Source organism: Barbus barbus, assembly GCF_936440315.1.
Source record: "Barbus barbus genome assembly, chromosome: 1".
Lineage (NCBI taxonomy): Eukaryota > Metazoa > Chordata > Actinopteri > Cypriniformes > Cyprinidae > Barbus > Barbus barbus.
Window position 1 is genome coordinate 38443776 of NC_136729.1, and position 13028 is coordinate 38456803.

The 13028-nt window shown below is 44.2% G+C and overlaps 1 protein-coding gene across 3 annotated transcripts in view; it reads right to left on the reverse strand.

Annotated features, from left to right (window-relative positions):
* The window catches only part of LOC306875551 (calcium/calmodulin-dependent protein kinase type II delta 1 chain-like), a 136277-nt gene that overhangs the window by 58697 nt on the left and 64552 nt on the right, over nt 1-13028 (reverse strand). For all 3 annotated transcript variants that reach the window (XM_079426204.1, XM_079426203.1, XM_079426205.1), the window contains exon 6: nt 2745-2817. In XM_079426204.1, the coding sequence (XP_079282330.1) occupies nt 2745-2817 (73 nt within the window). The remainder of the gene's footprint in view (nt 1-2744; nt 2818-13028) is intronic.

A 13028-nucleotide genomic window follows, 5' to 3' on the forward strand; every position in this document is an offset into this window, starting at 1 on the left:
AAAGTGATAGAATATTAAAGGCTCATTATCGTCAAATGTTTCTAAAATGTTTATATTCTGAGGCAGATTGCCAGCAACAGCCATTTTAGGATAGTTGTGAGTTGGTCTTAGTGACTTAGGAGTCACTACTCCAAACGTTTCACAGATTTATGACCTAGTTTTAGCACTAAAACGCTTTGTGAAATACTCTTTACATTTTGAAGTCCTAAACTTAGGACTGACACGCCCACTATTTTTAAGATTTTCTCCTAAATTGGCGAGTTAGGAGCTGCTTTTAGCCTAAAAATGTTTTGTGAATACGGGCCCAGATGATGAATCCGCACCTAGAGATGGCCTCTACAGCCAGGACACCTAGATGAGCCCCAGAGACTGATCCCCAGTGAAGACCATCGGGACAAGACCACAGGAACCAGATGCGTCCTTTGCATAATCTGATTCTGCTTTAGCCTAGATTTAAACTGCTGATTTTGTCTGGCCAGAGGAGAATGACACTATTTCAACAAACTATTTCCCCGGCTAAATACTGTAAAGCTGATATAAAGCCACCCAGCTTTATATCAAGCCGATGTACAGCTGCTTTGACACAATTTGCATTGTTAAAAGCGCTATACAAATAATATTGACTTCAATTGACTTAAAGACAAAATCGTAATGATTATAATTATTTCAGGATTTACATATTAATTATAAAATTATACTCAGTCCATTACACGAGCAATTGCAGTTTAAAAATTAATATTAAGCTTATAGTTTAAATGAATATAAATACAGATAATATGTAATAAAAATAAGCTATATAAATTAAGCTTTATAATTAACTCTTTTATTCTTGCTGGGTTTAAATTCTTCATATTTTTCCTAACAATATCTTCATCTTTGGCAGAAGAAAGAAGTGAATCATGCTAACGTTCTTACAATACTTTCTTGCAGTTTCATTATGTTTCACGGCACGTAATTGTTTGCTACTGATGAAAATATCCAACTGAGATGCAACATCTTTCATGCACACTCGCGCCTAGTTATTCGTGAACTCAAGATCAAAGTTTACAGATAAAGTTGAGGATCAGTGTCATGGTACAAACAAAGATTGAATAGATTGATTTGGTTATGCCAACTTGAAACCAATCCTACAACTGTAAATTTGTTCAGCTACTGTAGCACACAAGCCCCTGGAGGGCAACTTCATTTCCAACCCTGCTCCAACACATCTCCCCCCTGAGAGCCATTGCACCTCCTTTACTACAATATATTTGTAATTGGACCAGTTGTGGGTGACCAGGATGAATTTTAATTCTATGTGTCTGGTCTTTCCAGTCTTAGCAAACTAGAAACTAGTCTTGACTTTCGCAAACACCACAGTTAAGAAGTGCTGTTCTTTACAGAGTTAGAAGCTATATTATACTCAAGTTTCAGCATCAAATGCCTGAGGTAAGGGAGGAAACCTGTGGAAGCTAATTACAGAGGTGTCAAGATAAAATAAAGAATAGCTGGATGTTGTCCTTTGTTAGAGAAGTGCACGCAAGAGAGAGATAATGACAAATAGAGTAGATTAGAGAGCAGATATATGATTCCCCTAAGGATAATTTGAACAGAAGAATTTGGTAGTACATTATTGCAAGTGTTCTTTTGTTGCCCTACATATTAGCATAGTAAAACCTTCCCCATTCCATAAGGTCTGCCCTACATGACTAATAATTTGACCTCATGATTATACAATATTGCTTTTTGTAAATGGCTGTTAACAAAATCTTTTCAGGTGCTCTATATAAAACATATATAACTTCAATAAAATTCAATTATATGACTTTCTGAAAGCAAACCTGTAATAGCTCATACTTTAAATTGGTGTACAAGTCATAACAAGGTAAGGCAGACCTTTTTTTTTTTGCTAACAAGCTTTCAAGTGACATTCCTAAACAGGGAAGGAGAAATGCTACATCCTCAACTGCATGCTGTTTGATTCAAATTTGTCCCTTGACATGCCTGGTAAAGATTAAAGAACTCTGATTAACATGGAAGAGAATTTATCACTTGTTGCTTTGTTGTGCCTATGCCAACAACACACTCATGTTGTTCCACAAAACTTTGCTAGCAGGAGAGAAATGTAGGCCTATATAAGGATGCAAGACTTTGATATTTCAACCTGAGAATATTTTTCCCTAAATTGCTATGTTTGTTTGTAACAAACCTGTATCATTTTTGAAGAATATAGCTTATATTGCACAAAACACTTTTTTTTTTAAATATACAGTATATATTACTTACTGTTTTGTGTCTATTGTTATTGTTTTGTTCTGTGTTCTTTTTTATGGTGCAAGTCTGTTCACCATGGTAACTGTATGGCAGCAGCCAATCACTTAGCAGAATTCAGGCTGATGCAAATTATGAAGATAATAAGAGGAGGGAAAACAATCTCCTGGTTGCACCTGGCTCATTTGATTGGCAAATTAGCACTGACAAGAGCTTGTGGTGGATTTGGTTTAAAGATGGACAGAAAACACCATTCCCACCTAAATCTGTGTAGACTTCATTTTTTAATTTATACCACTGAACACTTGATTCCAAACTCCAAGACAAACGTAGAATTCAAATGTTACTAAGCACTTGTATAATCTTAAATTATTTGAATTGCAATATCATAAGACATTTGTAGCCCTTAGTAAAGACCACACAGGATACTGGATCTGTATAAGAGGACAAAGAAGTAGGACTTGGTGTTTAAGACCCTCTGCATCTCTACTCACCTTCAGGTCGCGATGGACCACTCCCATCTGGTGGCAGTGGAGAACAGCCTCAAGGATCTGCTGAATGCAATGACTGCATGCAAACACCAGGGGGTGTGGGTTAGTGACAAGCACACACTCACTATCTGTGCACAGCATTGAGAGTAAGAGAGCATGGGCTTAGAGGTGATGAACATGACTCAAATGGTCTTCTCATTAATTAAAGTTTCAGTGTTGCATGATTATGAGTGACACTTTGCAGTAGGGCTGGGTGAAATTTTCAAAAGTACATTAACAATTGAAGAAATACAATATATTGGAAAATGTATTGTATTTCTAATAAAGGTATTCATTTATATGTATGGAATATTAATACAGTATTTCCCAACCTTGTACCTGGAGGCACACCAAGACATTTTGGATGTCTCACTTTTTGATCAATCCATTTCAGGTCTTGAAGTCTCCACTAATAGGTTCATGAGTTGAATCAGGTGTGTTTGATTGGGTAGAGTGTGTAGTGGTGGTGTGCTTTTACAGGAACAGGGTTGAGAAACCCTGCATTAACAACAGAATTTATCTACATAATTTTTTATTAAACATGAATTTTTTTTAATTCATTGAAGAGGACAGTTCAACAGAACTGATTGAAAACAACAATTGACCCTTTGCAAAGAGCTTGATTGACAGGCGATCTGACCAATCATAACACCAAATCTGCCATTTAGTCTGACACACAAATCAGACAGAAGAGTACAGTGCATCCGGAAAGTATTCACAGCGCTTCACTTTTTCCACATTTTGTTATGTTACAACTTAATTCCAAAATGGATTAAATTCATAATTTTCCTCAATTCTACAAACCATACCCCAAAATGACAACGTAAAATAAATTAGTTTGAAAACTTTGCAAAATTACTAAAAAATAAAAATAAACAATAATAATAATAATAATAATAAAATAAATTAGGGCTGTCAGTCGATTAACATATTAAACGCGATTAATCACATGATTGTCATGAGTTAACTCGCGATTAACCGCAACTTAATCGCACATTTTTATTTGTTGTAAATGTACCTTAAATTAATACTTTTCAATACACTAATCTACATGGGCATGGACAAATATGGATGCTTTATGCAAATGTATGTTTATTATTATTGAAACCATAGTCAACATAGAGCATGAAGACTCGACATGTTTCAAAGGTCATAGATGTTTTTCAAAGAATTTGTTCATGTTTATTAGACACATGAAAACATTAATTCCAGGTAACCATTACTTCTCGTTCTTTGCACTGAGCAATTTACTTAAACCTGTTTACATTTTTGCATGACAGGGCAGCTCACTTCTTCTGAACATGCAAAATGTACATTTATTATTAGATTTGTTTGCCTCTCTGTGCCCACATACTGTATTTTGATGCAGCTAAATTCTCAATAAAACTGTTTTCATTGATATATTTCACGGTTTCTGTTGTCAGACAACGGAATGAATATGCAATAGTGACTGCAATAGACACACAGAGAGAGAAAGAAGGGGGTGTGTGTGCGCACGCTGGGACAGCAAGACCTCAAGCTCGCGCAGCAGTACCAGCAGTACCATAAGGCTGTAACATAACAAAATGTGGAAAAAGTGAAGCACTATGAATACTTTCCGGATGCACTGTAGATTAACTTCAGTGGACTTAAAACTTGAAAAATAGTTTGTATTGAGTATGCCTTTCTGCGGTTGAAATAAAAAAACCTTCAGATGTTAATTCATGTTTATTTGGTGCTTTAAGTAAACATGAAAAAATGATCGTTTTCCTTTTCATGATCGATCCTTTTCACGATCATCATGAAAAGATGATCATACCGCTTGAACTGAGGCAATATAGTGATCTTTCACGACACATTAAAGAGCCACAAAACGGTATTTATTGTTTGAATTTCTTTTAAAAAAAGCAACAATTTGAAAGTTCATTCCTTGTTTCATACCAGAAATGTACAATTTGCTTTGTCTGGTCTCTCGGCGTGTTTTCGGTTTCCTCTTTGCTCCTTTTTTACTGCATGAGAACATGAGGTGTAGTGTGAGAGCGGCATGGCTTGTCAGACATAGCAAACAGTAACTACGAAGGGCAGTTTTGGGAAGGGTCAACTGGTTTGTAAATTAAAGGAGGGGATATTAGAGTATTAGCATTATTTATTTGGTCATATTTAAATGATCACATAAAAGCCCATAAAGTGGCTTTTCTTACAGGTTTAGAACAATTTCATAGTAAATTAATTATGACAAATTTTATTTTTGGGTGTACTATCCCTTTACATTTGTTCAAATTATATATATACATATAAATAGATACACAGTGCTGTGAAAAGGTTTTTTCCCCCTTCCTTTTTTTTTTTCTTTTGCATATTTTTCACATTTAAAAGATTCAGATCATCAAACTAATTTTTATATTACACGAAGATAATGCAAGTAAATACAAAATGTATCAGTCTGGAAAGGGTTATAAAGCCATTTCTAAGTCTTTAGGACCACGGTCAGAGCCATTATCCACAAATGGAGAAAACTTGGAACAGTGGTGAACCTTCCCAGGAGTGGCCGGCTTACCAAAATTACTCTAAGAGCGCAGCGACGACTCATCCAGGAGGTCATAAAAGAACACAGAACAGCATCTAAAGAACTGCAGGCCTCACTTGCCTCTGTTAAGGTCAGTGTTCATGATTCAACAATAAGAAAGAGACTGGGCAAAAACGGCATCCATGGGAGAGTTACAAGGCAAAAGCCACTGCTGACCAAAAAGAACACAAAAGGTTCTTCTAACATTTGCCAAAACATATCTTGACTTTTAGACAAATATTCTGTGGACTGATGAGAAAAAAAATTGAACTTTTTGGAAGGTGTGTGTCCCGTTACATCTGGCATAAAACCAACACAAGATTTCATTAAGAGAACATCATACCAACAGTCAAACATGGTGGTTGTAGTGTGATGGTCTGGGGATGCAATGCAATGCTGTTTGATAACCGCCAGCAGAAGAACAGCGAATGCCATGAGTTGCACGCTTCTAAATAAAGCCCACTAAACAGTGACCGTGTGCTGATTCTGAATGCATCTCTCACATAGACTACAAAAGGAGTATACTTTAAAGGCTTGTGCACTCAACTGTTTGAGAAATGGAGCTTTGTGCTCGTGTATACTGCCTCTCTCATTCGGCACAAATCCAAATATTCCATAATATTTCCATATTTGTGATGTAACGTATCTGAATGCTAAACTATTATTTATTATGTAAATTATAAGCTTTGTACTTCAGTCGCGTTCCAACAGTGACACAGAGGCGGGCACGCTGATGTTTGTATTTTATTTTGATGAAGTAACTTACCATCTTTAGCAATACTGGAACTGATGTGTTTTGTGTGCGTGTGACGCGATCACTTCCTTATACCAGCAGAATCAACTTTAAACACTTATTGTCTTAATAATGCATCACTGTATAAAAGGTCTGCTTTTATTTGTGTACACTCAAAATGAAAACAAAACCATTTGAGTTTCCTTTCTGTGAACAAATTAAGCCTGTCACAAAAATTAACTGAAACTCAGCATATATAGGTTGTTACGTGTCACACTGTTTTTTCCCCTTGTTTATCTGTTAACTAAATCAAATATATTTCAAGAATTTTTTAACAAAATTAACAAAATTCTAACCTATCATTGAAGTAAAACAATTGAAAGTGGGGAGAAAATCTCATGATGAAATAAATGTTTTTCTCCAATGAATGTTGGCCACAATTATTGGCACCCCTATAAATTCTTATGAGTAAAATATTTCTGAATTATATTACCATTCATATTTAATTTTTTTTAGCACACCAGGGTGACTAGGAGCATGAAACTGTCCAGCCATGACTTCCTGCTCCTGTGATTATAAACATGAGGAACACAAAGGCCAAATTCCCTTAATCGTCCATCACAAGGAGTAAAACCTAAGAATATAATTCTGATGTGCAGAACAAGATTGTTGAGCATCACAAAAAAGAAAGTGGCTGTAAGAAAAGTTAAAGCATTGAAAATCCCCATTTACACCATCAGGGTAATAATTAAGAGGTTCCAATCAACTAAAGATGTTAAATATCTGCCTGAAAGAGGACGTGTCTATATCGTCCTAATGCATGGTGAGGAAGAGAGTTTGAGTAGCCAAAGACTCTCCAAGGATCACAGCTGGAGAATTGTAGAGATTAGCTGAGTCTTGAGGTCAGAAACCTAAAAAAAATTATCAAACATCCCCTACATCACCACATGTTGTTCGGGAGGGTTTCAAGGAAAATTCTCCTCACTCATCCAAAAACAAACTCCAGGAAATTCAGTTGTCAGACACGACTGGAACTTCAAATGGCACTGGCTTCTATAGTCAGATGAAACTGAAAAAATAGCTTTTTGGCAGCAAACCCACCAGATGAGTTTAGTACAAACAGGGATAAAAAAAAAAAAGTACCCCATGTCCACGGTTAAATATACTGCTGGATCTTTAATGTTGTGGGCCTGTTTTTCTGCCAGAGGTCCTGAACATCTTGTTCAGATGCATGGCATCATGGATTCTATCAAATACCAACAGATAAAAAATCAAAACCTAACTGCCTCTGTTAGAAATCTTTTAATGGGTCGTGTTTGGATCTTCCACCAGGACAACAATCCAAAACAAACATCAAAATAAACACAAAAATGGGTCACTGAGCACAAAATGAATCTTTTACCATGGCTGTCCCTGTACTCTGACCTGAACCCTACAGAAAACGAGTGGAGTGTACTGAAGAGAAGAAGTACTAACATGGAGCTGTGAATCTGAAGGATCTGGAGAGATTCTGTATGAAGAAAATGGTCTCTGGTCTCTTATCAGGTGTTCTCCAAACTCTTCAGGCATTATAGGAGAAAAATCAGAGCTGTTACCCTGGGAAAAGGACGTTGCAATAATTGGGTGCCAATAATTGTGGCCAACATGAACTAGAGAAAGCATTTATTTCACAGTGAGATATTCCCCCCACTTTGAATAGTTTTACTTCAATAATAGATTGGAATTTTTTGAATGAAAGATAAAAAGGAAAAACAATGCAGATTTATTTTTCACAGCCGCCTTTGCTCATATTTACCAAGGGTGCCAGTATTAGTGGAGGGCACTGTGTGTGTGTGTGTGTGTGTGTGTGTGTGTGTGTGTGTGTGTGTGTGTGTGTGTGTGTGTGTGTGTGTGTGTGTGTGTATGTATGTATGTATGTATATATATATATATATGAATGTGTGTGTGTGTGTATATATATATATATATATATATATATATATATATATATATATATATATATATATATATATATATATATATATATATATATATATATATATATATATACATACATACACACACACACACACACATATACATATATATATATTTTTTTTGCATTGTTTATCCAACAATTTTTTTTATTTTTATTTTTTTATTGTGCTTTCCGTAGTGTGCTAAACCATCGTTATTCATTTTCCAAATATAAGCAATAGGTTATCCAAAACGTTTTTTTCCATCTTTTACTCTTATACAATAAGAATATGTATTTACTGGGTAGTCTAATCATGGTTCCCTATCAGTCGGTCACTCTGAGTCACGTCGGTGACCGACGAATTGGGATCTCGCTTAGAGAGACCAATCCCCTACGAGAGTATCTAAACAAGCCAATGGATATTGGCATGCGATTATTGCATCCAGCTGCCGCTAATCACAGCGTGAGTATAAGTAGGCAGCGGGTGCAGCGCATATTCAGCTTTTCGCTTCGGAGCCGAGCGTTCTTCGTTCTGCTCCTGACCAACTCTTCACAGGTGTCTGCAAGTCAGTGTGTTGCTGTGACGGCGCGTCAGCGGCGGTGGTCTCCTTCTGTCGAGTGGGTTGCACACATCGGATTGCAGTACCCTCTGATCGTGTTGCAAGCGGCCATCACCCCTGTGCGCTTCAGCACACTAAAAGAGTGCTTTTCTCTAAAAGAGCATTCACGGGTGGAACGTCTTTTTAAAGACGCGTATTTTTCAAGATGCCTTTCCACCCATGCGTTTCTGGATGCGGTCGTTACCTGGCGCCGGGTGAAGGTCACGATCGTTGCCTCTCGTGTGTGGGCTTTGATCACGCTGAGGCAGCTTTCGTGGACGAGTCATGCTCTCACTGCGGGAGGATGACCGTCGCGGAGTTGCGGACCAGGCTCCGTTTCCTGCAAAGGGGCGGAGTGCCCGTGCCCCTGCCTAGATCTAGGGCTCCTCCTGGCGGCAGCCGGGGGACCACTACCTCTGACAGTGGCCGGACTGGTCTGACGGTGACAGTGAGGAATTCCCCTCAGGGGGGGGTTCTTCCTGCCACCGGCACTTCGCAGCCTGTGAAGCTGCCAAGGGAGCATGCTGGACCCTCTCATGGAGTACCAGCTGTATCCTTTGGTGCTCCCCTCAGCGACCAGATGTCAATCGCTGCGTCGGAGGGTGAGTCTGACCTCTCTGGAGGTGATGATTCGGCACCATTGCCACCCTCTGGGCGGTCAGCGGTTCCAGATTCGGATCCAGAGATGGTGGCTATGCTTGCCCGGGCCGCCGAAAGGGTCGGGCTCGAGTGGAATCCTCCACCGCGTCCCGAACCCTCTAGGTTGGACGATTGGTTTCTCGGGGTGGCTCGCGCTGGTTCTCAGGGCCCCACCCCGGGGCCTTTCTTCCCGGAGGTGCATGATGAGCTCACTAGATCATGGAAGGCACCTTTCACTGCCCGAAACCGGTCTGGTGGTTCATCCTCCCTCACCACCCTGGATGGTGGGGTAGCGCGGGGGTATATGGGCATCCCGCCGGTGGAGCGGTCAGTTGCGATGCAATTGTGTCCGACTACTGCTACCACTTGGCGTGGGGTTCCATTGCTCCCCTCCCAGGCCTGTAGGCACTCGTCGGCCCTGACCGGCAGTGAGTATACGGCTTGTGGTGAAGCTGCTTCCGCCTTACACGCTATGGCGTTGTTGCAGGTTCATCAGGCTAAGGCACTGAGAGACCTGCACGAGGGTGGTCACGACCCAGAAGTTTTCAGAGAACTTCGTACCGCCACGGACCTCGCGCTACGGGCGACGAAGGTTACGGCGCGGTCTCTGGGCCGTGCGATGTCCACTATGGTGGTCCAGGAGCGCCATCTCTGGCTGTGTCTGGCGGACATGAGGGATGCGGAAAAGAGACAGTTCTTGAACGCCCCTGTGTCCCAGGCCGGCCTTTTCGGCGACACAGTGGAGAACTTTGCCCAGCAGTTCTCCGCTGCACAGAGACAGACTGAGGCCATCAGGCACATCCTGCCCCGGCGTGCAGCTGCTGCCTCCACCCGGCCACCGGTGGCAGCGCCTCAGCCTGCTCGTCGCCGAGGGCGGCCGCCTGCCGCCGCCCCCGCTCCCGCGCAGCAAACGCAGCAGCCTCCAGCTAAGCAGCGCCGTGGAGCCGGCCGCAGGGCAGCCGCCCCGCCCGTCCAGGCCCCCGCCAAACCTGGTGGCAAGCGTAAGATCAAGCGGCCCTGAGACGGGCGACCCAGAGATGGGGGGGGTTGCTCTTCGGGAGATGGTGAACGCACCACTCCCTCCCCCGGAGGAGGGCCGGGCGGAGAATCTTTTGTTTCTTTTTTCCCCGCCACTGACCTCTCGGTCAGTGGCACCCAAAAACTCGACAAAAGAGCAGTTTCCTCTATCTCTGGGTCCCCCGAGGGGACGGGGAGTTGTGGACGAGGCAGTCTTGATTCACACTATCCCACCTCTCTCGCCAGTGAGCAGCTGTGGGCGGTTCGGGAGTGCGGTCAACCGTACTACCCACGCACCCTCTGCCAAAACGCAGGTTGGTGTTCCACACACGCTGACCCTGCTTCGGACCGGCAAAGAGACGCCGAGCACGGTCCCTGCGTTTCTCCTCGCTGCCCCGCCGCGGGTACGTCAGTGGTTCCGCTGGTGCCACTTGTACGGTTTCTGGGGGCCTGGTTAGGGCTTCCCAGTCTGTCTCGTTGGCTCCGCCAGACCATCAGACTCGGCTATGCGATTCAGTTCGCCCAGCGTCCTCCCAAGTTCAGGGGCGTCCACTTCACTTCAGTGAAAGCGTTAGATGCTCCTGTCTTGCGCGCAGAGATCGCATTCCTACTGGCGAAGGATGCGATAGAGCCGGTCCCTCCAGCCGATATGAGGTCGGGGTTTTACAGCCCCTACTTCATTGTACCCAAGAAAGGCGGTGGGTTGAGACCGATCTTGGATCTGCGTCTCTTGAACCGGGCTCTTCACAAGCTTCCGTTCAAGATGCTCACGCAGAAACGCATCTTCGGGTGCGTCCGTCCCCGAGATTGGTTTGCAGCGATCGACCTGAAGGACGCGTACTTCCATGTGTCGATCCTTCCGCGCCACAGGCCATTCCTGCGGTTTGCGTTCGAAGGACGGGCATATCAGTACAAGGTCCTGCCCTTCGGGCTGTCCCTGTCGCCCCGTGTATTCACGAAAGTTGCGGAGGCAGCCCTAGTTCCCATGAGAGAACAGGGCATTCGTATTCTCAACTACCTCGACGACTGGCTCATACTGGCTCAGTCTCAGGACCAGTTGTGCGAACACAGGGATTTGGTGCTCTCACACCTCAGCCAGTTGGGCCTTCGGGTCAACTGGGAAAAGAGCAAACTCTCCCCGATGCAGAGGATCTCTTTTCTCGGTATGGAGTTGGATTCGGTCAGTCAGACAGCACGCCTCACGCAGGAACGTGCTCAGTCGGTGTTGAACTGCTTGAATGCGTTCAAGAGCAGGACAGCGGCCCCACTGAAACAATTTCAGAGGCTCCTGGGGCATATGGCAGCTGCAGCGGCAGTCACGCCGCTGGGGCTGCTTCATATGAGGCCGCTTCAACACTGGCTCCATGGCCGAGTCCCGAGGTGGGCGTGGCAGCGCGGCACTCACCGGGTCCAAGTCACACCGGCCTGCCGCCGAACCCTCACCCCGTGGTCAGATCTTTCGTTTCTGCGGGCAGGAGTGCCCCTGGAACAGGTCTCCAGGCATGCTGTGATTTTCACGGATGCCTCCACCACCGGCTGGGGTGCCACGTTCGACGGGCTTGCGGTGTCGGGGGTTTGGACGGGCCCCCAACTGCACTGGCACATCAATTGCCTAGAGTTGCTAGCGGTACGTCTGGCCTTGATCCGTCTCAGAAGGCGGTTACGAGGCAAACACGTACTGGTCCGCACGGACAACACTGCGACCGTTGCGTACATCAACCGACAAGGTGGTCTGCGCTCCCGTCGCATGTCGCGACTCGCCCGCCACCTCCTCCTCTGGAGTCAGAAGCATCTGAGGTTGCTTCGTGCCATTCATATTCCGGGCTTGCTCAACCGGGCAGCCGACGAGCTGTCACGAGCTGCGCTCCCCGGAGAGTGGAGACTCCATCCCCAGACGGTCCAGCTGATTTGGAGACGTTTCGGACCCGCTCAGGTAGACCTGTTTGCGTCTCTAGAAACCTCTCATTGCCAGATGTTTTACTCCCTGACCGAGGGAACACTCGGCACGGATGCACTGGCACACAGCTGGCCGCGGGGCCTTCGCAAGTATGCGTTTCCCCCAGTGAGCCTTCTCGCACAAACAATATGCAAGATCAGGGAGGACGAGGAGCAGGTCCTGCTCGTGGCGCCGTACTGGCCCACTCGGACTTGGTTCTCAGAACTAATGCTCCTCGTGACAGCCCCTCCTTGGCAGATTCCTCTGAGGAAGGATCTACTGAATCAGAGACGGGGCACCTTATGGCACCCGCGTCCAGACCTCTGGAAGCTACATGTCTGGTCCCTGGACGGGACACGGAGGTTCTAGGTGACCTACCCCAAGGGGTAGTTGACACCATCACTTCGGCTAGAGCGCCATCCACGAGACAGGCCTACGCCTTGAAATGGAACCTGTTCGTCGAGTGGTGTTCTTCTCACCGAGAAAACCCCCGAAAGTGCCCGATCAGAGTCGTGCTTTCCTTTTTGCAGCAGGGGTTGGAGCGAAGGCTGTCTCCCTCCACCCTTAAAGTCTATGTGGCTGCGATTGCTGCCAACCATGACCCCGCGGAAGGGAAGTCGGTGGGTAAGCATGACTTGGTCATCAGGTTCTTTAGGGGGGCAAGAAGGTTAAATCCTCCACGGCCCCCCTCTATACCCTCTTGGGACCTGTCTCTAGTGCTCAAAGCACTACAGCAGGCCCCATTTGAGCCTTTGCAGTCAGTTGAGCTGCAGTTTCTTTCAATGAAGACTCTGCTCCTGCTTGCATTGGTCTCCATCAAGA